Genomic DNA, 27,685 nt, shown 5'->3' on the forward strand with positions numbered 1-27,685 from the left:
GTGGACAAGCTTCCTGGCCACCCCCTCCGACAGCCCGGCCTACTGGGCCTCTGACCTCAGCTGAGCCCCCTTGCCGACTCCAGCCTGTTCTGGGGCTGGCTGAATTTGGAGGCTGGCTTCTTTGTTCAGACAGGCAGGAGGAAGGAGGAAAGTTTTCCCCAGACAGCAAAGCTTTTAGATAAACAGCACACAAGAATTGGGCTCCTTCAGAGAAGAAACCAGATCCACCGGCTGACAGTGCCCCAGGGACCACACGGCTCTGGGAGGGCAGCTCAGGTCTGGCCTGGGAGCCGGCACTGACGGAGAGCACCTGCTGGCAGGCCTGCAGCTCAGGTGACAGGCCCCGCTGCCAGCGCAGCCCTGCCAGCTCCCAGGCTCCAGGATGGCCGGGCCCACCTCCTCACCCTCTCTGCCACTGCCCTCCCAGCCGGCCGGCCAGGAAGCCGAGGACTGCTCGCCGGGGGGCAACCCCTCCCTCCTGGAGTGCCCAGACCTCTGGAGCATCCCAGCCCCCCACGGTCAGAGGGGATGAGCTCCCCCCCCCCCCCCGCCAGGTGGATTCAGGAATGTAAAATGGACTCCATTTTGCAGAGAAGAGAAACTAAAACCCAGAAGGGTCTTTGACCCGGCCAGAGCCACACAGAAGAGACAGCGCTAAGATCCCTCCAAGAGCCCCTCAGGCTCACTGGGGCTCACTGTGTCCCTCTGGCCTCCCCCCAGGGTGGCTCACCGGTGTGGTGTCATCATGGGAGCGCTGGTAGCGCTTCCAACGGCAGCCGTAGATGCCCGTGAGGCAGGAGAGGCACAGCTGTGGCTCGTAGTACTGCAGGGGCTGGTGTCTCACCATGCTCGTGCCCGCGGCCCTGGCGCCCGGCCCTCAGGCGCCCATGGAGGCCCTGGGCTGCTCCTGCGGGAAGAAGTACAGGGCAGTGAGGCCGGGGAAGGAGACGTCATTGCAGCCTAGGCCACCGTGGGTCATCCCTGCTCCAAGCACTGCAGTGGGTCCCGGTCTCACCTGGAATCACAGGCCCACCCTGCAGGTCCCCAAGGGCTTGTCTCCTGCCTCCTTCTACCCATGACCTCATCCTGCTACTCTTTCCCTCCAGCCACACTGACCTCTTCCATGTTCTTCACATTTGCCTGGCATGCAGCTGTTTCTTCTGCCTGGCATGCTCTTCCCTTAGAAACCTGCATGGCTCCCTCTTTCCCCTCCTCTCCTCAGGTCTTTGCCCAAATGTTCTTTTCTCAATGAGGCTTTCCCAGATCGCCTTCTGTAAAACTGCACCCCCTTCCCACATTCCTTCAGATCCCTCTCACATTCTCAGCTTTATTTTCTCAATTATGTTCTTCAATATAACTTATTTTGTTTCTTGTCTGCCTACCCCCACTATAATGTAATTTTCATGAAGACAAGGATTTTTGTCTGTTTTATTCTCTGATATATCCTCAGTAACTAGAAGTGCCCAGCACATAGACTCTCAAAATAAACATTTTAAGACAAATTGTCATAAAAGCTGACATGTATTGAACACACAAAATATGCCAGGCACTGCGTGAACACTTTACATTTCCTGTTCCATCTCATCATCACAATCACATGGAGTGGCACGTACTGTGTCCTGAACCCACTTGACAGTTCAACAAACTGAGGCTCGGAGAGAGAAAGGGGCAATGCCTGGCCTGCAGTCACTTAGCCGGGTGTGACAGATCTAGGAATCTGCTCCAGTGTTTCAAAGTGTTCATTCGTCCAGCACAGGGAGCCCCCAGCCTGGTGAGGTCTGTGGGAGGGTGGGGCAGCAACAGCAGCGTGAACTGTCACCACCAGGAGCTCCTGTCCCAGCCTGCTTGGTGCCCTGGAGATACTGCAGAGGGCTCAGCTTCCTGGGCCCATGTTGGTCAAATGTGACCAGGTGGCAGTCGGCTTGGGGCACCTCACACACTCGAGTTCAACGCCACTGCGAGGTAGCTATCATTATGATTCCATTTTGCAGATGAGGAACTGGGTCTGTGGGACTCCAGAAACTTGGAGTCCCAAGTTCTGTCCTAGGACCCATCCTGGGCCCTGGAGACAATGTGAGCAGGACACAGTGGCCTGTCCCCCTCAGGGGACCACCAGGCACTGCTCTAAGCGCCTTCCATGCATTCGCTCTAACAGCAACCCTACGAAGCGTTACCATTTTTAAAATTGAGATATAACTAACATGCTATAAAATTCACCCTTTTAAAATATACATTTCAGTATTTAATATACAGTATTCAATCTTTTGTATATTCACAAAGTTATACAACCATCACCGCTATCTACTTCCAAACCATCTTCATCAACCCCACCAAAATGCCCCACATGCATTAGCAGTCACTGTCCCATTGCCCCAGCCCCACCCCCAGCCCTTGGCAACCACTAATCTGCTTTCTGTCTCTACAGACATGCCTGCTCTAGGGATCTCATATAAATGGAATCCTGCAATATGTGGCCTTTTGTGTCTTCGTTCACTCAGCACGACGTTTTCAAGGTCCATCCATGCTGTAGCATACATCAGTACTTCGCTCCTTCTCATCGCCGAGTGACATTGCATTGCATGGGCACACCACATTGTGTTTACTCACGCGTCAGCTCACAGACATTCAAGTCGTTACCACTTTTCAGTTGTTATGAAGAATGCTTCTATGAATGAGTTTTTGTGTGAGGATATGTTTTCATTTCTCTTGGGTACATACTTTGGGGTAGAATTGCTCAGTCATATGATCTGTTGTATTTAACCTTTTGAGGAGCTGCCAAACTATTTTCCAAAGTGGCTGCATCATTTTACATTTCCAAAGTATTGTCATTATCTTCTCATTTTATAGATGAGAAATCTGATGCTCAGAAAGGTTTAGCCACTTACCAAAGGTCACACAGCAGGACCAGATTTCATAGCCAGGCAGTCTGGTTCCAAAGGTCATGTACTAAGCCAGTGGCTGGCAAACTGTAACGCATGGGCCTACCAAATCCAACCTACTACCTATTTTTGTACAGCTCACAAGCTAAGAATAGTCTTTACATTTTTTAACGGCTGGGGGAAAACAAAAAAACAAAAATATCTTGCGACGCATAAAAATTATATGAAAGTCAAATTTCAGTGTTTATAAATGCAGTTTACTGGGCACAGCCACACTCATTCATTTATGTATTGTCTGTGCTGCTTTAACTGTGAGTGCAGAGCTGAGTGGTTGCCACAGAGACCATGTGGCCTACAAAGCCAAAAAGCTTACTGTCTGGCCCTTTGGAGGGAAAGTTTGCACATTCCGGCAACCACCAGAGTGAGCTAGTACCGTGAAGTGTGGTTCATGACAGAGGGAGGGCGGGGGCTCTGAGCACTGACCAGCGTGCAGGGAGGCTGCAGCATGCTTCCTGGGGCCAGTGAGTGGAGGCCTTGAGATGAGCTCCTAAGACGCCACTCTCTAGTGCCCCGGGCTGCACTGGAGGGCACGCTGGCCTTCAGGCCCACTCACTGCTTCCACCTCTGGGCGTCACTCAGGGCCTCTGCCCTCCCTCCACCTTGTCTCCCCCCACCACCACCATGGCCAAATGCTAACCTAACCTCAGTGTAGGGCTGCAGCTCCCGTCTGGGGGAGGGGAGGACGTACTTGAGGGGCTTGCTGGGAATCTGAGTGGCCTGGGGCCTCCTGGGTACTGGGAAGTGTCCGGTGCAGCCTCTGTCCCAGGGAGCCCTGGGAGGCTTGTGGAATACGGAGCAGCAGCCACTGGGGGCCCTCTGAGCTAAGCCAAGCCCAGGTGACAGGATGGGGTGGGGACACCACTGCACTTGGGTTAGCTCCATGGGGTTGGGAGGCTGGAGGTGGGGCCTGGTGGGGGGTGCTCTCAGCTTTACTATGCTCCAAAAGATTTGGGGAGGTTCGTGTGCCCACATATGCACTCCCCAATTCACAGCTTTCTGGAGGGGGTAGAAGGCCAAAGTCTGCAGCCAGGGAGCCTGCTCTCACCCTGTGCAACCCCCCAGATTAGGACCTCTGCTGCCCCCAGGAAGCCAGGAGGCGGCTGAGATGCAGAAAGAAGCCTGGAGTCATCCTGCCGAGGCCACTGACTTGCTCTGTGGCTGGGGCCACTCAGGCTCTGCCCTGCGCCTTGGTTTCGGTCTGTAGAAGGGAGTGACAGCCTTTGCCTTGACCTCTAGAGAACACGACTGGGGACAGGGAGGAGGAGCGGCCAGGAGGGCGCATCCGCAGTGACTGAGGTGGCAGGTGGATGTCCTGGGAGCAGGAGCCCACACCCCGTTCCCCTGCCTGCACCTTCCTTTTTTGGGCCTCCCTGCCCTGGGGCTGGTCCCCGCGTGGCCTCTGCCCCTCCCCAGCCCACCCCTGAGCACACAATCTACTCAGGAATGGAAATTCCACCTCAAACCTGGAAAAGAGGGAAGTAGAACTATGTGCGTCACACCTCGGCCCAGGACTCAGCTGACTCCAGCTTTTGGAGTCTCCTCTCCCCCAGGTGAATTTTCATCCCGCTCAGAACCGCAGAGGCATCTGTGAGAGGCAAATCTCGTCCCCTTCCTCTGTATGTTCTCCCGGCTGGGGCCACCTCGTTCCTTCCCACGGCTTTAGTTACCAGGCACTGCCAAGGCCACCCAGTCTCTGCCTCTGATCGAGATAGCAAGTGGCTCCTGGCTGTCTCCTGGGGTGTCACCCAGGCCCTGCAGCCCCAGCTAGGCCACACTGACCTCCTCATTACCACAACCTGCTTCTAACACCCCGTGAGGCACTTTTCTCACCAGCCCCACAGCGACTCCCCAGGTCCATGTCTCATCTTTCCCCTTGCCAGGGAATCCTCTGGACTCCCTGCTGTCAGTCCTGTCCCTCCAATCCAAACTGTCACCTGCAGCCAAAGTGAACTTTTTTTTAAGAGACAAGGTCTCACTCTGTCACCCAGGCTACTGTGCAGTGGTGTCATCATAGCTCACTGCAACCTCAAGCTCCTGGGCTCAAGTGATTTTTTTGCCTCAGCCTCCCAGGTAGTTGGGACTACAGGGGTGCACCACTGTGCCTGGCTAATTTTTTAAAAAAATTTTATAGAGACAGGGTCTCACTATGGTGCCTGGTCTCAAACTCCTGGCCTCAAATGATCTTCCTGCCTCAGCCTTCCAAAGTGCTGGGATTACAGGCATGATCCACTGCGGCCCAGACTGAACTTTTTGATAGGCAAATGACCAGGATCTGACCCCAACTGCTCCCCCAGCCTCCCCTCCCCAGAGCTTGCTGTCCCTTCAGCTGGTCAACACCTCCTGATCCTCCAAGTCCCCACAAGTTACCTCCTCTGGGAGCCTCCTGACCCCCAGCCTCCCGCAACCCTGCATGTCCCTCACCCCTACCTGGGCACGCCATGTGAGCACTGCTGACATGCCTGTGTCCCCCATGGGATCACCTGAGTTAATCCCATGTCCCTAGTGACCAGCATAGGGCAGAAGAGGAGGTACTAGGGCCTCCCCAGACTATACTTCAGAGAAGTACCGAGAAGTTCTGCTAACAGAGACGCACTGCTCAGACACTGGGCAGCTGGGACAAGCATGCAGAAATGGACTCTGCCCACCCTCCCCCACCAGCCCATCACCACCTCTCCCCTTCCTGCAGGGCTAATGGCATTACTTAGGACCAATCGATTTCTCCAAGCCACACCCCTAGGCTGCTGATACCAGCCAAGTTCCCAAGAAATCTCCTGCCAAGAGCTGCTGCTGGCTCTGGGACAAGAGAAGGCTCTCACCTCTGCACCTGATGTTCAAGGCCCCTCCCCAGCCCAAAGTCCCGTTTTCTGTCTGAATTCCTGGCCCCTGCCATGAACTTCTACAGCCTTCTGTTTGCACAGAGAAAGGCCTTCTAAAAGTCCACGCCTGAGGTGGAGTAAATGCCTACTATGAGCGGAGGCAGGGTGCTGGGGACGCACACATGCCTCCGGGGTCCTCTCCCATCCAGACATCCTGGAAGGCACCTGCCCTGCTTCCCTGCCCCTCCTCCCTGCCTCCACTGCCAGGCCGCCAGACGCCCGCTGCCCCCGGCCCTCGCTGCCTCTGGCCCCCAGTCCACTCTTCTTCCTGAGAGCGGCGTGCCGGGGTCCGGCCGGGTCTCTCGCAACTGACTTGTTATGTGACCTCAGACAGGTCGCCAGCTCTCCCTAAGCCTTACTTCACCCATCTGAGAAATGGAGGCAGGATGGGGTGACACAGGAAAGTGCCGAGGTCTGCAATAAAAAGGGATAAAGCACCAAGGCACACTGCAAGACAAATGAATCTTGAAAACATGCTATGTGAAAGAGGTGGTCACAAAAGGCCACATATCATATGATTCCATTTATAAGGAATGTCCAGAATGGGCAAATACAGAGACAGCAAGAGGATTAGTGAAGGGCAGGGGTTGGGAGGGTTGGGGGAAAGGGGGAGTGACTGCTAATGGGTATGGAGTTTCCTTCTGGGGTGGAGAAAATGCTCTGGAATGAGATAGTGACGATGGTTGCACAACCCTGTGACCATACTAAAAACCACTGAATTGTGCACTTTAAATGGATATCACATAAATGGATAAAAGTGTGGCATGTGAATTTTATCTCAATGAAACTGTTAACTGTTTTTTCCAAAAGTGCCCAGGTCTTGAAGTCAGTGGAAGATCATCTGCACTAGCTGTGGAGGTGCCGCAAGGCCAGCAACACCTGCGCCAGAGGAGACAAGGGTGGGCCCCTCCACTCCCACCCAGGCTCGGGTCTCCAGAGCCCTCAGATTCCGGAAACCACTCTATTCCCTTCCAAGGAACTCTTCCGCTCAAATGAACCTGGTTGTTTCTGTTGTTCACAAGCAAAAACCTTGATATTCACTGTGTCCCCAGCTTTTTAAGCACTTCATAAACATGTTCAAGAAATGGCCGAACTAGCAAACACACATAATTGTCACAGCAGTCACTCTACTGTTTGCTGTGCCACCCCCGGCTGCCGGGTGCAGGTGCCGCGGGGCTTTGAAGGGGCCTGTGCTGGGCATTGCACGTCATTATCTCCTGATGACAGCCTTCCAGCGCAGAGATCAACACTCCTATTTTACAGATTAAAAACAGGAGCCCGAGTGAATGATCAAACAGTGTTGTTACATCCATACAACGGAATATTATCCGGCAATAAAAAGAAATGCGCTATCAAGCCACAAAAACAAATGAAGGGACCTTGAAAGCATATTGCTGTGTGACAGAAGACGATCAGAAAAGGCTACAATACTGAATAATTCCACCTAAATAACATTCTGGAAAAGGCGAAACTATGGAGGCAGTGAAAACATCAGTGGTTACCAGGGACGCAGGGGGAAGGGACGGGGGAGAGACAAGTAGGTGGAGGGCAGGGCATTTTTAGGGCAAACTATTCTGTATGACACAGCAGTGACGGACACACGTCGTTACGAATTTGTCAAACCCCACAGAATGTGCCGCATAGAGAGGGAGCCCTAATGTGAATATGGACTGTTAACAATTACATTAAAAGTTAATTAAGAGTTAATAACTACTCTTAATATTATATTAAGAGTTAATAATAATGCATCAATATTAGTTGAGCAATTGTAATAAATGCGCCACATTTAATACAAGATATAAACAACAGGGGAGGCTGTGGAGGGTGCGAAGAGAGAGGAAGGGGATGTGGGAACTCCTTGTACTTTCCAATCAATTTTTCTATAAACCTAAAACTGCTTTTTTTAAAAAAAAAAAAAAAAGTCGATTAATTGAGTATATATACATGTATATAATTACATGCCCAAGAGGTTAAGTGATTTGCCCAAGGCCAAACAGCTCATCATGGAGGAGGGAGGATTTGAACCCAGGGCTGCTGACTCCGAAGCCCAGACTCTCTGTGGTACCAGCCCCAAAGGGAGGGTCCCACATTTCTATCATCTTCCATATCTACGCCAGCTACGGCATCTGTGTAACTGCAAACCGCACTTCAAAGGGCCAAGCTCGATATTTTGGTTGGCACCGGGAGAGCGTGGGCACGGAGTGGGGCCAGGAACCCGGGGGAGGAAAAGGAAAACCCCCACCTGCTGGTGCCAGGGCTGGGGGAGGGGAGGGCCGACCTTCTCCAGCAGTCTGCCGGCCAGGGGAAGGAGGTGAGCATGCAGAAGAGGAAACGCTCCCCTGCTCCCTGGCCATGGCTGCCCTTACCAGGCCTCAGCCCAGCCCTGGGGCTGCTGGTGTTGCGCTGAGCCCAGCCACCAGCAGGCTGGGTGACCCCCCAAGCCTCTGGCCTCAGTGTTTCCATCTGTATTGTGGGAGGGTTTCAACATCCCCCAGTGATCTCCAAGGGCCTTTCCAGCACTCAATTCTAAAACCCTGAGCACCCTGCTCTCTCCTCAACCCCAGGAGCAAGGCAGAGAGGACCCGCTCAAGGAGGACGGCAGGACGACCCTGTGGTCCCTCCCTGGTCTGGCTGGGGAAGAGCCCTCCCTTCCACAGGCTAATCCCGGGACTGACAGTCACCCTCCTGGGACACAGTTCCAAACTTGGATGAAGTGGAAGAAAGGCCTGTAACAAGGTTAGATGCCTGCTCATCCTGAGCCCCAGGCCAGGGCTCGGCTCCTGCCCAAGAGCCTCCACCACCTCTGACAGGTGCCAAGGTGAAGGTGTGTCACGGCCTAGATAATTCACAAACAGTGATGACCCCAAACTTCACTCATAGTAAAACCCCAGGTATAGGGCCATGGTGACTTCTTCCCACTAGGGCTTGAAGAACACAGCCTTGGAGAGTGACCAGGGCCTCTCTGTGGTCCTTCCTCACTGCTTCCTCCACCCCTGCTCCCAACCCAGGTGTGCCTGTGAAGCCACCTTAGCCCTGGAACCCCTCTGCCTATCCTCAATGTCTGGCAAAGTCTTATTCATCTCAGGTAGCCCCTCCTCCAGGAAGCCCTCCCTGATTGGGTCAGGGTCCCTTCTGGATCTCCCATCTCTGTGTTTCCTCAGGCCCCAGCACTGACCACTGTGTGAGGCTTCCTGGAAAGGGTGGGGTCTGAGCAGAATTCAGAAATAAGGAAGACCGCGTGGCACAGAGGGGAGAAGGAAAGGCGATCTAGGTAAGGAGACCGCACGAAGAAAGCTGGGGTGGCAGGGAGGGGAGTGATCGCGGCCTCCCCCAAGACGGAGGGCAGCCCCAGGCTGCGGCCAGCAAGTTCAGCCCCACCTGGGCTGCATCGGTAGGGGAGGGTCGCTGCCGGCAGGAGCCTCCCCCTCCCTCTGGGGGCCCAGGGGCAGCAGGGCATCCCCCGAACAGCTGCCAACTGGACTGTTTCCCAAAACAACCAACCAAACCCACGCTTGCAGAACAAATCTCTGGCCCCAGGGCTAGGGCTGGAGGTGGGGAGACTGGGCTAATGCTGGGAAAAACCCACCCAGGGAAATGTGGAACCAACCGACACCAGGCCCCTCCCCACTGCTCTCCAGCCCTGGCCTTCTGCGTGTGCTCACCATGTAATATATTTGCACACGGCTTCTTTAGATGGCGTCTATGGAGAGATCCAGGTTGCCGCCATCTCACTGTGCAGCCTTGGGCAAGTTGCTCCACCTCTCTGGGCCTCAGAGAAAGCCCTAGATTCAGCAGAGAAGGTAGTGAGACCCAGGGCAGGAAGCACGGCTAAGTCAGTAGGGCAGCTGCCAGGGGAGAGGCTGGGAGGGAGAAGGGCGGGAGGCCTCGAGGTGCAAGTGCAGGGGGGCCCCGCTGCCCAGGCCCTCACGCCTGCTTGCTCTCTGGGGAAACGTCACCTAGTGGCTGAGCTTGGGGCTCAGCTGGAGCCCTAAGAATCCATCGTGCCATAATCAGGGTCATTATTGATCTTTTTCCACGGCGATGCCAGGGCCTCCTGTTTACCCAACACGTCTGTCCCGGGAGACCTCCGCTTGCCTTTCCTCTCGGGAGCAGGCTGGTGGGCCTGAAGGCCGAGGCGGACCAGCTCTCCCCTGGCAGGCTTGCTTGCTTCAGGCCAGCTGGCGGTTCTCCCGTCCTGTCCCGCGTCCCAGTGACCCTCCCGACCCTGCCTGCTGCTCCCAGGGGAAGGTGGCTTCCTCCTTGAACTGCAGCCTCATGGTACCATGGCTCCCGAATCACATGCTCTTCAGCTAATTCAGTGGACGTTTAAGAAGCCACTGCCACGTGCCGGCGCTGCTCAGAGCTGAAAGGGGTTTCCAGGGAATCAGCCGTGGACCTGCCTTTCAAGGAGACGAGCGCACTGTAGCAACAGCAGCTCCAACCATTACAATTGCATGCACAGTGCTTCACAGTTTACACAGAGCCTCCACACGTGCCATCTCGTGGGAGCGTCACACCCACTCCACAGGTCAGTACCGAGACCCCCGTTATAGACACGGGGAGCTGAGGCTGGCGGGGTCAGGACTCGCCAGCACCGGGCTGAGAACCAGCCGTCCCCACCAGCTGTCTGCTGAGCCTGTCCCTCACGGAAGGCCCTGGCGGGCAGACCCAGGTGGCTGAGGCACACTTGGGGCCACAGGCTGGCCAGGAACCAGCCTCAGGGACTGCCTAGGGGCCTTGGTTTCCCTTGTCACAGAAAGGACCTCTCTTTCCCAGGTCAGGGTTATGAACTTGGGCTGAGTAGTTACCAAGAGTGACCGGGCCCTGCCCAGAGAGCAGAGCTTAGCAACTTAGAACATAAAATCTCAGGCTACAAATGCCCCAAACCAGAGTTTTAGAGTCACCTCACCCAAGACTCATATAATCATGGAATCCTGGAACAGCCCAACTGGGATCTTAGGACTATCCCTGGGCTTCAGACTACTAAGTCATAAAATGTCAGCAGCAGCGAAGTCCTGGAGGCGTTCCATCCAGCCTCCCTTCCCAAGCCATGCACTCCCAGTGACAGCCCTCCCTGGAGGGCTCAGCAGTTCCCCCAGAGCCACAAGGATGGCAGGCAGGCCCCCTGAGAATAGTCCCTGCCCTCCCCCTCCCCCACTGGCACCCACGGGTTCTCCCTGGAAGGCCAGCAAATGGCCCCAGGACCCCTGGCTGTGCCTCATCCTCTCCCCCTCAGGCTGCTGTGGGCAGGCCCCTCCCAGGAGGCCAGTGATTCGGTCACAGGGACCAGGCTGGCTTTCTCCTGATGCCTCTCCCTGGGTTCCAGGGTGGAAGGGATGGGGGTGGGGGGGTTGCCAACTGAATGAGAGAGGAGGAGGAGGAAGAGGAAGCAAACTCATCTCTGCCCAATTCTTGCCCTCTCAAGGAATGGGGAACAATGTTTATTTCACTTATTTATGTCATTAGCAGAGTCAGGATACAAATAGGCCTCCCATGCAGGTCCTGGGGACCAGAAGAGAAGCAAATCCTACCACTAAGGACTCTTGTTCTTCCTTCCTCCCCTTGACCCCTACCTTTCCAGCCTCTCCTCCCTCAGCCCCTCCTTGAACCTATGTGCTCCGAGGACACCTGCTACGCAGCTTGCCCACCTCCGAGTCTTTGCTCAGGCTGGGCCCCCTGCCAGCAAAGCCCTCCCCACACCCCAGTCCAACTCCCACCCACCCGAACAAATGGACCCTGTGCAGAGCTTGGCGTGATTCCCCCCAGAAGCCCACTGCCTCCTCCCTTGGTGCTCACATCATCTGGCAGAGCTCTCGAGAACGATGGCAGGCCTGGTGCTCTGTAATTATCTGCTTCAGTGGCTCGCCCACCAGACTGAGAGCCTCCCTGCGTTCAGACTTCTGATCCACTTGCCCAGGCTTTTCTGAAGACCCACAACGTCTGTGGCCCTGCACCAGGTGACGGGGGACATAAGATACCCCAAGCCCCGTCCCCACTAGAGGAGTCACTATGTAGGGGACCTATGTCCCCTGCACTGGGCCTGGCACCCAGGAGGTGCCCATTTATTTGTCAGTCAAAAAGCCAGTTAAATGAAAAAAGGATGGAAAGCTAGAGCCAATCAGTATCTCTTAAAGCACACATTGCAGCGTTACTTCTGGGCCTGGTCTGAATTCTGCCTCTGAATAATAATTAGCCTTTTCCCAATTTACAGGAAAAAATTAAGTTACTAAAAAAAAAGTCCCAATTAGGTACTTTTCTCCCACAAATTTTTCTTAAACCTCTGATATTTGCTTGCACATTTTTGTTCCAGATCTAGTGTAAGATGACCTCAGACTTAGCAAAGGAGACTAATGTCATCACTGTCATTAACATCGCGCCTCTTCACAGTACTCGACTGCAAAGAGCAGAGTCTCTCTGCTTCCAGACATGTCTAGGAACCTGGGCCTGAACTTTTCTTCCCCCTTTCAAAATGTCCAGGTCTCCCTTTGGTGACCAAAGAAAACTGGCCCTGTTCGAAAGCAGGAGCTGGCTGGCCCACCTGGAAGGCTCATGTCAATTCCACAATTCAAGGCCTCTAATTCCACCATTTGCCATTCATTCCTTTGGCTGAAGCATCACTTTCTATAGGCTTCTCTCTTAAAATACAGATCTTCCCTGGAGTTGGGAGCCCATTAAACCCTCAAATTGGAGGTCATGGAAACTTAGCTTATTACTAGCTCTAGAGAGACAGTAAATCATAGGGGTTCTGAACAGGCCAGCCTGCCCGGCTTGAAACCAGCCCTACACATAACTGTCTCTGTCCCTCAGTTTCCTAAGTTACAAAGCAGGGATAATAACATCACCAACTTCATAGGCTGTCACAGGATTAAATGAGCTAATGCAATGTAAGGCCCTTAGACAAGTACCTGGTACGCTACACTAAACAGGAGACAACTCTACTCAGAGCTTCAGCTGTTTCTTGTCCATAAAATGGGACAAGAATCCCTGCGCCTCCTGCCTTTTTTCATAAACTGTAGAGTGCTGTCCCCACAGAAGAGGCAGACATTAGAATCTAGTCGGCTACTCTCCGCCCCATCTCTATCTCCTTCTTCCCTCCCTTCCCTTCTTTTTTCTTTACCTGGAAGAAGGTACCGGTGGCTGTGAGCTGGGTATGGCCTGGGGGTGTCCTGTCCACAAGGCAGTGATGTCACTTCACTAGGAGAGCTGAGGGGACAAGGGGACAAACCCAATGAGATCATTCACCAGTCTATCCTGCCTTCTACCCTCCCAACTGACCCTCTGTCAGGCGGCAGCCCATGCCCTCCCTGTGATGGGTCCCACATGGTCCCTGCTCTGGGGAAGCCGTGCAGCTGGTAGGTGGGCCGAGAGGACACGCGTGATCCAGTGCTCAGCCATGAAACCCATCGCATGCAACCCTGCCTCTACACATGATGCCCACAAACCAGCCCCAGGCCCAAACCCAGACAACCTGCTCCCTGAACCACTCTTGCCCCTGCCAGGAACCACAGAAACGGGATCCAAAGCTCGGCCACCCTGGGGGCAGGGGCCCTTTCATGCTGCCCAGGGACCTGCTTCTCCGAGGTAGCTGCCAAGCCAGCTGTTCTTCTAAAGCAGCCGCGGAGGGAGGGCCGGTGGGCCGGAGGCGGGATCTGGGGCACCGCAATTATGTGCCTGAGTTCTGACTCATGCGCCGCCTCCCCCACCACCATCTCCTGCAGCCGGCAGGGCAGACCCCATCCAGGCACTGGGAGAAGAGACAGTACCACGGCCATGGGGCAGGAAGGATGGGAGGGGGCTTCAGGTCAGCACTGCAGGCTTCAGAAAATGCTGCCACCTGGCCTACTAGGGGCCCCTGAGGCTGGTGGGACCAGGGGCCTACCTAAGTCACACAGAGGCAAAGGCAGAGCCAGGCTGGGACCCAGGCCTCCTGGTGCCCTGCAGACCCAAGGCAGTGGCGGCTCAGGCCTGGTGCCAGCATGAGAACTCTCCCTAACCCAATTGACTCTAGAGCCACACAGCAAGAAACGCAGCCAAGACTCAGCCTCAGACCAGAGGTGGACAGAGCTGGGCTCAGAGACAGTTTGGAAGTGACATAGCTACTGAGAGAAGGGAACCTGGGGCACCTCCAGCCCTGCCTCTCTGCACCTCCAGTCCCCAGGTATCTCACAGTGCCCTGAATGCACAGCGCGTTACAGTTTACAAAACATACTTATTTCCTTTACCTCCCACAGTGATCCCAAGGCCTAACTGGCAGAGGAAATATGAACAGACCAGGGCTTCCGAAACTTTAATGTCCACATAAATCATCTGGAGATCTTGTTAAAATACAGTCTGACTCAGTAGGTCTAGACCGGGGCCTGAGAATCTGCATTTCTTTTTGTTTTTTTGGTTGTTGTTGTTTTGTATTGTTTTTGAGAATCTGCATTTCTGACAAGCTCCCAAGTGATGCTGATGCTACAGGTCCATGTACCACAATTTGAGTAGCAAGGACATAGTGGGAGCTGGAGCCGAACTACCCAAGTTAGAATCTTGGCAAGTGCTTACTGTGTGACCTTGGGCAAGTTACTTAACCTCTCTGTGCCTCAATCTCCTTGTGTATAAAACAATAATAATAATAAAACCTACCCCCAAGGGCTAGTGTGGGTATTATATTAGTTATCATCTTTTAAAACACTTAAAGTGATTACTATTTCAAATTTTAAAATAAGGACTCTAAGAGGTGGCCATGACCAGCAAGGCGCAGAGCCATAGTTCAAGCCCAGATCTCTTAATGTAAATCCTGCTTCACGGAATGTCACAGCCATCAAGCCCTCCCCACATCAGACAGACATGGATACTGAGGCACAGAGAGGGGCCGCGAATTGACACCAGAAAGTTGGTGTCAGAAATCAAAGTCCCTGACCCCAGCCCGGAGTGCTTGCCCTCACCCCTCACCACGCTGTCAGGAGGAGAAAGTGCCACACGGCCTCCCCGGGTGGTCTCAGCTGTGCTGTCAGCCCCATCTGGGCCGGCAGCTACCCTGGAAAGCAGATGTGGGGATGGCTGGATGTGGAGGCCGCCCCCGTGCCCACCCTGGCCTCTCTGGAGCCCCTGCCCACCAGGCTAGGGGAGGCAGAGCCCATCACATCCTCCTTCCAGTCCCCACCTCCTACCTCCAGCCTGTGCCCACTGTCTGTCCCAGAGTCACCCAGCCAGGGTCGCAGGCTGAGGGTGACACGCCTGGGCCTGGCTCCACCCCCACCCTGGCTTCCCAGCACAGGGCCAGTGGGAGCCTGTGAGTCACTTGAGGGAAGTGCTGGGCCCCAAACAGGAAGTGGCTCTTCAAGCAGAAACCCCCTACAGGATCGCCCAGGGCCCTGGGGCAGGTGGCTCCTTGGTAGAAGCTGGTGAAGGAAGGGAGGCTAATTGGGACAGAGCAACAATTATCCTGACTTTACCTGGCATTCTGCAAAACCTGGCCTGAGGACTTTTCTGCTGCGGACTGGCTGTGTGATCTTAGGTACATCAGTGCCCTCTCTGAGCCTCACTTTCCTCATCTGTAGGATCATGGCCTGCACTAAAAGTCTGCTATGGCCTGGCAGTCCACGAGGAAATGAAGGAGTGCAGCAAGTGAACGTAGGGCTTTACATGAATGAACAAACACGTATATGAATGAAATGAATGAGTGAATTATGAAACCTAGATTTAAACTTCAGCTGTAGCACAAGCTCTATTCTTTCTCAGTTGTTAATTGTATGGTAGAGATGTCCTAATCGGCAAGAAGACCTACCCCCTGGACCACCCTTAGATAGGGGAAAGGGGCCACCACCCGAGCCCCATGCATCACAAACACAAACTCACAGATGAATTCATTGGAGAACACACAGGAGCCTCTGTCATGGGATAGCCACGTGACCTCTAATCCTAAACATCCGCTCCCCTAGCACTGCTCCAGCCCCAGCAAAACTCCCTCTCCATCCCTTGAACTTGAAGAACAAAAGGTGATTCTGTTCAGATGCCATGAAGGTCTGTGGGTTGTGTTGCTGCTTTGGGGCGGCTCTGAGAGTTGCGGGGGGGGGGGGGGGGGGGGGGGGGGGGGGTTGGGGAGGGGACAGAATGCAAAAATGTGTGAAGGGGAGACAGACTAACTTGTCAAATCCTCTCTCTCTGATAGCAACGTGTGATGCTTCTTATATAACCAAGTATCTATATCCCAGTATTGCTGAGCAACCTTTTTTATTTCTTGGCATTTTTTCCTGTTCCAACAGTGGTTCTAAAAGTACTCCTGAATTAGTGTGGTATTCACAAGATATGCACATGGTGCCTGAAGAACATCTTAACAACTCATATTACTCCAATTAATAAAACATGAACTGTGACACTAATTCTTTAAATTGGCAATGAGATGGACATTGAACACTAGTTTCATTTTTATAAAATCTTCAAAAATACAAATTTTAAAAAAATCATTTGATCTCAGGAGTTCGAGACCAGTCTGAGCAAGAGTGAGATTCTGTCTCTACTAAAAAAATAGAAATTAACTGGACAACTAAAAATATATATATATATATGTATATATAAAAATTAGCCGGGCATGGTGGCGCATGCCTGTAGTCCCAGCTACTCGGGAGGCTGAGGCAGGAGGATCGTCTGAACCCGGGAGTTGGAGGTTGCTATGAGCTAGTTGACGCCACAGCACTCTAGCCCAGGCAACAGAGTGAGACTTTGTCTCAAAAAAAAAAAAAAAAAAGGAACAATATATTAGTGATTTTGCTAAAATGAATACAATAAAACATATTTTATAGAATAAAGAATAATGAATTGTTAAGTCTTATTACTCATTTGAACATCACTACTTCAACAACAAAACACCCAGATATGTGCAATAATTAAATTCAGAACTTCTTGATATTTTGTCACTTGCAGTTATATAAAACTGTAACTTTCACACATGTATTTCAATATATATTATGAAGGAATATTTGTCAAGGTGGGAAAATCAAACCTATTTTATTTAACAGTCCCCTGGCTTGCTTTATAACCTTTAAATATCTGACAAAGATATAGGGTCTCTATTTGCATTTTTGTTCTGGGCTCTGAAATGTAGAAGTGGGCTGTCCACTCCCCGCCTCTCCCATCTGCGGGGCCCAGGCCACCGTGCTGGTCGCTTCACCTCTGGGAGCAGCAGCTGGTCTGACACCCCGCCCTGCCTTCCCCGGAGTCCGTCCTTAGGAAGTGCTCCGCACACGGAAGGGTGCTCCTGCCCCTGTGTGGGCAGTATTTCCAGAGTGGTAAGCGCTGGCATACCCTCAGGGGCAGTGACCACGACTTGACCGCCCTCTCCCACAGACCCAGGCCCCGTAAAATCCCTTCAACTCCAACACCGTCTCACAGGGGAGCCACCGCCGTCCTGCTGGGAGGGAGCTGGCTGGGGTGAGAGAGCCCAGGAGCCTCTGCTGCACCCGGCTGGCAGCGCCCTGGCCACCAGGCTGGGGGACGGTCCTGGTGACGGTGGCCCCGCAACCATTTTTCTCCTCCTCTGCACCCCTACTCAGTCCCCTTCCCCACCCCTCCACTTGCCCCCTTACTCTGGTCCCCATAACCCCCTTTGAACTAAAGCCACCAAAATGTACCCTTAGCACCCGACATCCACCCACTGCCCTTCCTAGCATCTTCCACAGAAGCTTCCAGAGAGCAGGAAGCAGGTTCTGAAGGGGCGAGGGGTGGAGGAGAGAGCCGGAGATTGAGAGCCAGGAGACAGGGCTTACTCCTGGCAAAGCCACCGGGAGGCAGGTCAGCATCTTCCTTTGTCATGGGGACACTGCAGCCTGCCCAGACCCCTCCTGGGACGATGGGGAGGACGCAGTGAGCGGATGTGGCAGGGCTTTGTATGCTGCACGGCGTGGAACGGAGGCCATGGGGCTAAACCCCTCTCTCTCGTGCTTCCTGTCGGGCCTGGCGCAGGGCTCAGAGCCAGCTGCTCTAACTCTGCCCGCCACTTGCCAGCCCTCCCCACGCGGCCAGGGCTTCTTGTACACCGCCTCCCCCGTCTTAGCCTTCGGTGCAGTAGGGATTCTGCAGACAGCAAACAGAGGCTGGGGTAGGGAGGCGTCCCTTGGGTGCACTCTGACACCCAAGCCAGTCCAGAAGACCGTAGATCCAGTCACCAACACACGTTTCCTGAGCACTCCTGTGGGCCCGCTGGACAGAGGGGCTTCCTCTGGAGAGGCCCCCGGGCTAACGGGGTAGACAGAGGCACCAAGCACACCATGTAGACAAAGGAGAGGAAGTGGGAGGGCCTCACTGGTGGATCAAAGCTGTCTCCGGGCCTCACCCCAGCCTAGCACAGGGCTGGACCCACCACAGGCAGCAACAAATACCCAGGAGTGCGCAGACTTGTTTTCCTGGCACCCACCACCCCAGCCCAGCCACTTCCGGCCGTCTCCTGGGCAGGGCGGGGCTACAGACTTTTTGGACCACTTCCTCCTCTGGGACCACCACCCCAGGTCCGCCCTCACCCTTGGGGTCTGTGGGTTTTCTAGGCCTTGGGACAGGGCATGGCCTTGCAAAGGACAGGACATCAAACTTGGTGAAAGCAGGCCTGCACCCATCCGAGCACAGACCCTCTTATACAGTAGGTGCTCCATAAATGGGTACCAGCTGAGCTAATGAGTTAACAGCTATGACTGGACACTCTGGCACCTGGCCTGGTTCATCCCAACCACTGGGGGCTTAGCACAGGTTCTGAATTGAAGAGGGGCCAGAGCTGAGCTGATAAAGGGTAAATGTCTCTCGTAACCCACCAGGGGGCTGCGGGCAGGTCCCGGCCCTCTCACCTCTGTCCCTTTCCTGTGTAACCACAGGCAAATCACTTCACCTCTCTGGACATCAGTGTCAAGCGGGGATTAGCACCATGTTGAAATCACCTGATTCCAGGTGAGCACATACAAAACTTTGGTGAGTAACATGGGGCACTGAGGCTCAGGGAAGGGAGGTGACTTGGCCAAGGTCACACAGCTGGTGATGGAGTCTGGACTAGAATCCTGGCCCATCATGCTCTGCTGCGGGGCTGGGCTCCAGAGGCCTGAGGGGGGAGGCCAGATCGTGAGTGACATCTCACAGGGGCCAGCAGAGGGGTTAGGGCAGGTGCCATCAGAGCCAACCCAGGCTGACATCACCCGTCAAAGTCACATAGCCAGAGTCCTAGGATTTGGTCAGCACCGCCTGGAAGGACAACTTGTTTATTCTTTCCTGGGACACGCTGACCAGCACAATGTTCCCAAGTGATCCCTGAGCACCTTCTATGGGAAAAGCCCAGAAAAAGGCACAGTGGGTGGGCTGGGAAGAAAAGCCAAATTCAGTTCAGGTGGGGATGGGCCACAGGGACCGCGATTTCCTCCTTGATGTTGGGTGCTTCCATGGCCTGACCCATCCCCTGCTCCTCACTGACGCCCGCTGGGCTGGGGAGGCCAGCCTGGGCTGGGGAAGGAGAACTGCGGCAGGGCACCAGGGGCGCCTCTCGGGCTGGGCTTGACCCTGGTGGGGTTGGAGACGGTGCCCAAAACCAAGGGGCACAGGGCAGCGCTCAGAGGGTACTGCCCCGTGCTGACCACACAATCCCTTTCTAATAGCTGCCGCTTGCTGATGCCCGGTTCTGGGCAGTCAGCGCCTCGTATGATCCCCACGCTAATCCTCTGGAGCAGACTGTCGTGCTCCACCCACGTCCCCTGGAACCCCTTTGCCATTTGGGGCATACTGGGTTGTGCCATCCATCCCAAAAGCCAGCACCCGGCTGTGTGGGGGCAGACTGCCTCGGGCTGTCCCAGAGTCCCTTTGCCCGCAGGCACGGCTGTCCCCCAAGGCGGCCCTTTACCAATGTCTGAGGGGCGGAGGTATAGATCCTCCAGCATCCTTGCCTAGGGCCACCCCTAGGGTGTGACCTGCACTGTCCCCAGAGCTCCTCTGTCCCCTCCATGGGGCTTGACTTGAAATTGCCTCTTGCTTCTCCTCCTTCTCTTTCTGCTTCTACTTTCTCTCTTCCCTTAGTGGTTTTTTTCCTGGAAAACTTCCTAACAAATCACTCTCACACGAATCCTGGTCTCAGCGTCGGTGTTAGGTCACCCAACCTCAGACACCTGTGAGGTAGGGGCCATTAATTTTCCCATTTCAGAGAATGGGAAGCTCAGAGACATAAAATTTACCATGAAAGATCCCCCATCTGGCAGCTGAGGAACCCCTCTCCTTGCACCCCACCCCTTCATCCACTGCCAGCATCATCTGAGCATCTTTACACCCCAAATGCTGCTGTCCCCTCCTGGCCATCTAGGCTAGCTTTCCTTCCTTCCTTCCCTTACCCCCACCCCCCCCCTTTTTTTTTTTTTTACTGGAGGGAAAGGAGAGTCTGTGGATGACCCACAGTGGATGACTAAGTCCTCAGAACTCTCCTTGGCTCAGACCCTGTTTTGGTCAATCCTTGCGAATCAGGGCGGGTCTGACACTCTGGGAATGCAGGGAGACTTCAAACCAGCTTCATGAAAACAAGTTGTGAAAACACTGGCCGCCACTCCTAGAGATAGGCTTGGCTGCATGCAGAGGGTTGAACAAGTTCACCAGTGGGGAACACGCAGCAGGAGAGACTGAGGCTAGACCCAAAGAAAGAACTTCCCAGTAATCGGGAACTGGGCCCAGGGATGGGGTTAGGCTTGGCCTCTTTGGAAGCAGGCCATCCATGTCCTGACCTTCCCAGGCCTTTCTTGTTTGAAGCATCAATGAAGCAGCCTCGGTGAGCACTCGGTGAGGACAAAAACCGCAGAGACCAGCCCCACCCAGCCTCGAGCTTCAACTCCTGCCCCAGAACCTGGTTTACGAGGATGCTCGGAGTCTGTGGGGCCTCTGCCTCCTGGGATCCTCCCAGCCCCAGTGTGGTGGCTGCCACTCCGCAGACATGGAGACAACAGCCCTTGAGCCTGGCCCCCTCAGGGCCAGGGTGGGGCTGCCCATCCTAGCACCTCCTCCATCCTCTGCCCTCCACAGCCAGCCCTCCTGCCCTGGCAGAGGACCACAGCAGGTGTCTGTGGGTGGCCGGCTCACTGTCCCTGCTCTGCCCGCATCGCCTCTCCAGTCGGCCGTGAACAGGCCTGAGTCTCACCCAGTGGATCCCCTCCACACCTCTCCGGCTAGCCTCCCTTTCTCTCCTTCCTTCTCATCCAAACTTCTGTCAGAGTTGTCCACCTTCATGCCTCCTCTCTCTGCCTCCCACCCGCTGCTAACCCCACCGCCCTGTTCCCCCGGAGTTCAACGATGGCTTCCACGTGGGTAAATCCACTGGACACTTCCCAACCCTCAACTGACACTGGAGACTGACTGCACTCTCCTTCTAAAAAGCTTTTCTCAACTTGCCCTACCTCACCTTTCCTTCCCTGGCTTCCAGGATGCCAAGTGCCCGGATGTTCAGTCCCACCTTCCAGCCCTGGGTGGCTCCTCTCTCTGCCCCGCCTGAATGCTGCTGCTCTCTCTCCTGAGCCCTCTTCCCCTCCCTTGCCCTTCCTTGGTGATATCACCCACTCCCGTGGCTTCAACCACCAGTCTCTGCCCGGACCAGGCTCGAGACCCAAGTTCCCTACGACCCTCCGGCCATCTGCCCCCGGACACCCCACGGGAAGCTCACACCCATGATGGCCAGATGGGAGCTCATCACCTTCCCCTGAGCCTGCTCCTCCCCTTTTTGCTCACCTCAAGGCACCTCCATTTTCCTCATCCCCCAGGCTTGGAAAATGAGAGTCAGCCCCCATCTCCCTCTTCCTCAAACCCCGAAATCCCACCTGACACCAAAGCCTGCTCTGTTCTCCACCTCCTTCCCCTCCTCTCCCACCAAACATCTCTGGAGTCTCAGCTCCAACTCCTCCCACCGGAGGCCCTCCCTGACGCCCCAGCAGACGTGGGTGTGCCTTCACCTGTTTCCATGTGCCCTGTATGGCCACCAGCCCAGCTGCCATGCCAGCGCCCAGCTGCACAGCTCACTGCCCGGGCCAGCTCCAGCAGGCAGGGGCAATGTCTGATCTCACCCTGGGTCCCCAGCACCCAGCTCAAGCTTGGCTTGAGAGGCCCGTACAGAGGTCTCTCAAATCTGAGAACTTGTATTTCTGCTGAATTTGCCCCAGTGGTGAGACCTGGCTCTTCCCTCACCCACAGGCCCTTCAGGGCAAGGGCTGTCTCCTGGCTTGGCCTCTCTTCTTACTTGGCCCCTCTTCACACTTGGCCCCTTCTGGTGACATTCTCCTTTCCTGCCTGCCATTTACAAGGAGATACCATGTGGGGCCTGGAGAGAGCCAAAGGGCCTGCCTCACACACGGGCAGATATACGAACATACACAGAGCACACAGTCATGGGCAGACACAAGTGACATAGGTGAACACGCTGGCACAAGCACACTGGCTAACGAGGTACATACAGATGTGCAAAGACAGGCCCATGGGGACATGAGCATGCTGGAAACAGCATGGACCTGGGCCACTGCGGAGTGGCCGGCTCCAGGGGTGAAGATCGGCTCAGCCAGGGCTCTGGGCTGGCTCTTGCAGCTACAGCACAGGGGCTCAGGGAGAGGCAGCAACAGCCCAGGACTGCCCAGCCTGGTCCACTTGGACCCTGGGGCTGTAATCAGAGTGGGGAGGGGTGTTGCAAGAGGAGAAGATGAAGGGTGCAGGGGCCATTCTCCTCAGACAGGATGAGTGCAGAGCAGGAGGCCACCAGGTGTCCTCTGGCCCTGCCAGCTGCTCCAGACCCCTCTGCCAAGGCAGTCTCCTCCCACCTCCCCTGCAGTAGAGCCAATCGGAGCAGAGAAAGATCCCAATGTTTGCAATACATTGGAAGGGGAGGGAAAGCAAGCCAGGGTAGGTATGCATATCACATTCAAAATGATGTAAATGACTCAGGACAAACACCTGGGTGTGAGCTCATCCGCCCTGACCTCCCCACATTCCCCTAAGTGAAGTACCTCCCCAAGTCCTGCAGATTCCACTTCTGAAATGGCCCCCCCATTATGGCACCCCAGCCTGAGAAACAGGAAAGGACACCCTGGAACCTAACAGGATCAAGTACAAATCCCACCTGCAAAGCTTTTTTCAACTTGCCCTCAATTCACCTTTCTAATCCCCCCTCCTCACCTGTGGGAGCCCTGTTACCTCCAGCAAAGTCCCTGGTCCAGGGAGTTCACTCTCCAGCTCCACACCTTTGCACAGCTAATGCCTTCTGCATAGAATGCCTTCCCACTTGGCTCAGCTCAGTGAACTCCTATAGATCCCTCAATACTCAAAGGGGAAATGCTGCTGTTCAGTGGATTGGCTTCCACAATGGTAGTCAGGTCCTAAAGTCAGCACATCATGAGTAAATTGCATTCGGTCAAAATAACCCTTGGCTATATATAGCTACCACTTATATACAATACCTAGGCATTGTTCTAGACACTTCCTGTGTTTTGACTCATCTAACCCTCACAACTGTGGCATTTTGTATTGCCAAAGACATCTGTAGCAATATCTCCCATCTCACATGCTCTTCTTTCAGTGTAACTCCGACACCTTCCCATGGAGACATGGGGTCTGTGTCACCCCAACTTGAGTCTGGCAGGACTTGGGAGTAATGGCTGAAGTGACACTAGGAGACTTCCCAGGCCAGGTCATCGAATGTGACACAGCTTCTCCCTCCTTCCCGGGGACACTCCTGCTGGAGCCCTGAGCCGCCGCCGTGTAGGACTCTGACTGCTCTGCGACTGCCTTGCTACGGGAAAGCTCCAACAAGCCCCGGAGAGAAAGGAAGCCCTGAGACCACAGGGAGAGCTCCCGCCGCCCCAGCTCCTGCCATTCCTAGCCGACATCTGCAACCACAAGACAGCCTGAGCCAGAGCCGCTCGGCTGAGCCCATCTTAAGTTCCTGCCCTACAGAATCGTGAGATAATGAAACGACTGTCCTTATATAAAGTCACTGAATTTGGGGTTCATTTGTTATATAATGATAGCAACTGGAACAACAACTATAAAGTATGAACTATCATTCTCCCTACTTTAGAGAAGTAGGATCTGAGGCACAGAGAGGTTAAGCAATTTGCTCAAGGTCACAGAGGTAGTGACTGGCAGAGCCAGGATTTGAACCCAGGCAGTTTAGCCCCAGAATCCACACTATTCACTGCTATGCCATGTTAAGTGCCCCCGATGTCTAGTTTGTCTCCCAGGCCACAGCAGGCCTCAGGGAGTGGTTGCTGACTCAAAGGTTGGAGGCAGGAAGAAGCAAATGAATGACTGAATGAGAGAGGGCAAAAGCAGAGTGGGCCCCAGGTGCAAGGCAAGGACCTCCACTGTCCACAGCCCTGGAGGAAGTCAGGCCCGCGACTTCTGAGGACTCTCCCGCGACACTCATCTCCCTGCTCCCCGCCTCTCCAAGCCCTGAAGGCAGCAGGATTAGACACAGGCCCCTGGGGAGCCAACCCAAGGCCTGTGGATCCTGGGGACCTGGGTTAAATCCTGTCCGGTGACTGGCTGAACGTGGACAGATGCTCTCCAGCTCCGACACGGCACGACTCAGCCGGTGTGGAGCTGGCCTCGTGGACAGGTGCACAGGTGAGCCATGGGTACGTGGGTGCTATAAGCCACAGACAAAAGGGATGTGTCCCCAGAGGAAAAGTGGATAACGAGAACAAATCCCACCTACTGCTCATGGTGGGTTTGCTGTGCGCCAGACATTTCCATATAAACATTTCTACTCCTTGCAGCAGCCCCGCTGGGCACGGGGGCAAGCGAGGCGGGCCTCAGGCTCACAGCCAAAGCGATGCTGGAAGCCGGGGTCCAGCCAGGCCCGTTCAGCTTCAAAACCCCCACTCTTGTCACAACAGCCAAGAGGTGGAAGCAACCTGAGAAGAGTCCATCAACAGGTGAAGGGACAGACAAAATGTGGTACAGCCATACAATGGAGCAGTATTTAGACCTAGAAAGGAAGGAAATCCTGTCACATGCCACAACGTGAATGAGCCATGAGGACATTATGCTCAGTGAAATAAGCCAGTTGCAAAAGACAAACACTGTATGATTTTACTTACGTGAGGACCTGGGGTAGTCAAGTTCACAGAAACAGAAAGAAGGGTAGTTACCAGGGGCTGGAGGGAGGGGGAAATGAGGAGTTGTTTGACAGGTAGAGTTTCAGTTTTGCAAGATGAAAAAGCTCTACAGATCTATTGCACAATAATAGTTAACATCCTGGACTACATATTTTAAATGGTTACAATGCGTAAACTTTATGTGTTTTTAATATAAAATAATAAAAATTAAAAAAAAAACTCTCTTAATGTGGAAGAGAGAGATTAGGAAGGTATTAGGAAGGGGAGTCCAAGAAGGCTTCACGGAAGAGGGGGCACTGAGTTGGGCAGGATGTGGAAGCACAGACGGGGCACTACAGACAGAGGCTGCAGCTTTGGCCCCTGCCTCCCTCCCAGGACCCACTGACTCCATCCCTGACCCCACCCAGGCCCTCCAGATCTCCACCCAAAAGCAGTGCCCCACAGGGGAACAGGCACTTCCTGGAAGAAGAGATTTCTTAAACACCTACTATGTGCTCCCAGGCCCACTTACTGCATGACCTTGAGCCAGTCCCTGTCCTTCTGGGCCCCAGTCTTCCTGTCTGTACAATTACAGAGTGACCCAGGATTCCCAGGTGTCCTTCCAATTCTCACACTGGGAATAATCTCCAGGCAGGGGCAGGGAAGTGGGCGGCACCAGGGACCAGCAGAGGGGGCTGAACAGGACACTCCTTGGTCAAAAGACCAGGAACCTGGAGCTGCGGCCACGTGATCCTGCCCAAGCAGCCCCTGCCCACTCCACAGAAGGGGAATCTGAGACCCACGTAGGCTTGGTTTAACTCCAACTCGACCAACATGGGCCTGCACCTGCTGTATTTGTGATAGGGCCACAATTCCTCCCCAGCCCAGCACGGTCCCTCCTACTCCACGCTGCCAAAAGCGGAAAAGACGCTAACAGAAGGTGAAGCATGATTCACTGAATCAGAGAGACAAATCCTCCGTGCCCGGGGCTCTCTCCAAGAATTCTGGCTGTCAGGAATCTCCACTTTCTCCCCGAAAGGAAGAGGTGGGACAGTCCTCGGTTCCAGTCCCAGCTCTGCCAAGTGTTATCTGGGCCCCGATGTCCTCATCTGCATGACGGGTGAGCACACCTCCCCTCCCGCCCCTCGTGCGGGCTAGAGGAGGCAAGGGCTCAAAATGCTGAGTCCAGGGCCTGGCAGGTGCTCAGTGCAAGGTCGCCATCACCAGTCCTCCCCTTTCAAACAAAGTCATTTTCATCAACCCGTCTGTGCCTCTCGGGGCCAGTTTGTTTGTTTGCACTCTTCCCAGAAGAGATGTCCCCCCAGGAACGCTGGGTGATGCTCCCCAGCAGGCCCCATGGAGGAGGGAGGAGGGAGGATGGAAGAGGGAGGAGGGAGGAGACTTACTTGATGGAAAAAGGGAAACGCATCATCACGTGGAAACGAGCGAGAATCCCGGGAAGCCCAGCGGCTGCCCTGGCACCCCCTCCACCTAGGAGGACCAGGGTGGCCCCAGATCCAGCTTAATAAGCTCCCTGGGGCCTGGCTGGGAGGCCTGATATGATCAGGCTGCTACTTAATTCGCACAAAGCCTTCTATTCTTAGCTGAGAGGGCCTGGTCCTACCCAGCTGTCCATTAGCGCTACCCAGCCCCAGGCGCACTGTCACAGCGGTAGGGCCCGGCAGTCAGTCATGACAACTAGGATGTGGGGGACAGCCCTGGCCCACACACGGGGGCTGCCGAGTGAGCCCCCAGTTGCCGGAGTCTTCAGGAAGTCTGCAGACTGGACTGGACTGGACCGAGATTTGGATCTGATGACCCTAAGGTCACCTCCAAGTCTGGATTTCATATTGCCAAGATTCTATGGTTCCATGGTCCAGAGCTGCCAAGATTTGGGGACACAAAGAGTCCACAGTTCCAGAGGACCAGGCTTCCAAGATGCTGGCAAGGACCAGACGCTGGGCTCTAGTGTGTGCACCCCAAGCCCTCACTCCTCCTTTCCCCAACCTCCAAGATGGCCAGCTGGGGTCCCCAGGCAGGGGAGTGGCACATACAGCCTGGTGGACTCGGCCCTGAGGTCATCAGTGCTGCCCCAGCACTCAATCCGCTGGGGCAGGATTCCTGGGAACTGCTGGGCACTGCAGGAGGCACGAGAAAGGGAGAGAGGAAGGACCAAAGCTGCCCTGGGGCCCACAAACGCCAGACTCTGTGGGGCAGGGTGTTCACAGCCAGTGTCTGCTCCAGGCCAGCAGGGCCACACAGCCCCGTCCAACAGGCTGGGTGACCTGCCCAAGGTCACAGGCTGGAAGGTGGAGAAGCCCAGGCCGGCAGGCTTTGGGGATTACTGCGCCCCCACACTGCTTTGCTTTAGGCCATGCCTCCTGGGACCGCCTCTTCCAACATCCTCTTTTAGATGGGAAAACTAAGGCCCAGAAAGGTCAGGTGCCCAAGGTCACACAGGAAATCGGTGGCAGTGTCCCCCATTTCTAGGATGGGAGGCACTGACTACCCCTGTCCCCTGGCTGGGTCCCTGCCATCCAGCCTCCTCCAGATTCCTCCTTTCCATCTGCCCAGATCCAGGGCTCCTAGAGCCAGGCTGTCTCCTGTGCCCTTAGTCCCCCCACACAGTGACTGCCCCATGAGGTCATCTGAGGGACAAGCCAAGAATCAGGACGTGGGACAGTAGGTCACAGCCTCATGCCCAAGGCTGGCCAGCTGAGCACACACACGGTCTGGGGAGCGCTGACCCTGGCACGTGCAGGGACACTCAGAGGCTAATTGACCAGCTGTCCTGTTAAGCAGAGCC

The 27,685-nt window shown here is 54.7% G+C and overlaps 1 protein-coding gene across 3 annotated transcripts in view; it reads right to left on the reverse strand.

Moving 5' to 3' along the window:
* The window catches only part of GDPD5 (glycerophosphodiester phosphodiesterase domain containing 5), an 85,113-nt gene that overhangs the window by 40,522 nt on the left and 16,906 nt on the right, over positions 1 to 27,685 (reverse strand). Inside the window, exons 1-3 of one of the 3 annotated variants that reach the window (XM_076002319.1) lie at positions 14,968 to 15,076; positions 12,933 to 13,018; positions 731 to 907 (exon numbers count right to left, since the gene is read on the reverse strand). In XM_076002319.1, coding sequence (XP_075858434.1) covers positions 731 to 847 — 117 coding nt within the window. In that variant the 5' untranslated portion in view covers positions 848 to 907; positions 12,933 to 13,018; positions 14,968 to 15,076. Of the gene's footprint in view, positions 1 to 730; positions 908 to 12,932; positions 13,019 to 14,967; positions 15,077 to 27,685 lie in introns of those variants that run through there. The other 2 variants (XM_012744896.3, XM_012744900.3) reach the window with 2 other exon arrangements.

The sequence above is a fragment of the Microcebus murinus genome, chromosome 4 (assembly GCF_040939455.1).
Source record: "Microcebus murinus isolate Inina chromosome 4, M.murinus_Inina_mat1.0, whole genome shotgun sequence".
Taxonomy (NCBI): Eukaryota; Metazoa; Chordata; class Mammalia; order Primates; family Cheirogaleidae; genus Microcebus; species Microcebus murinus.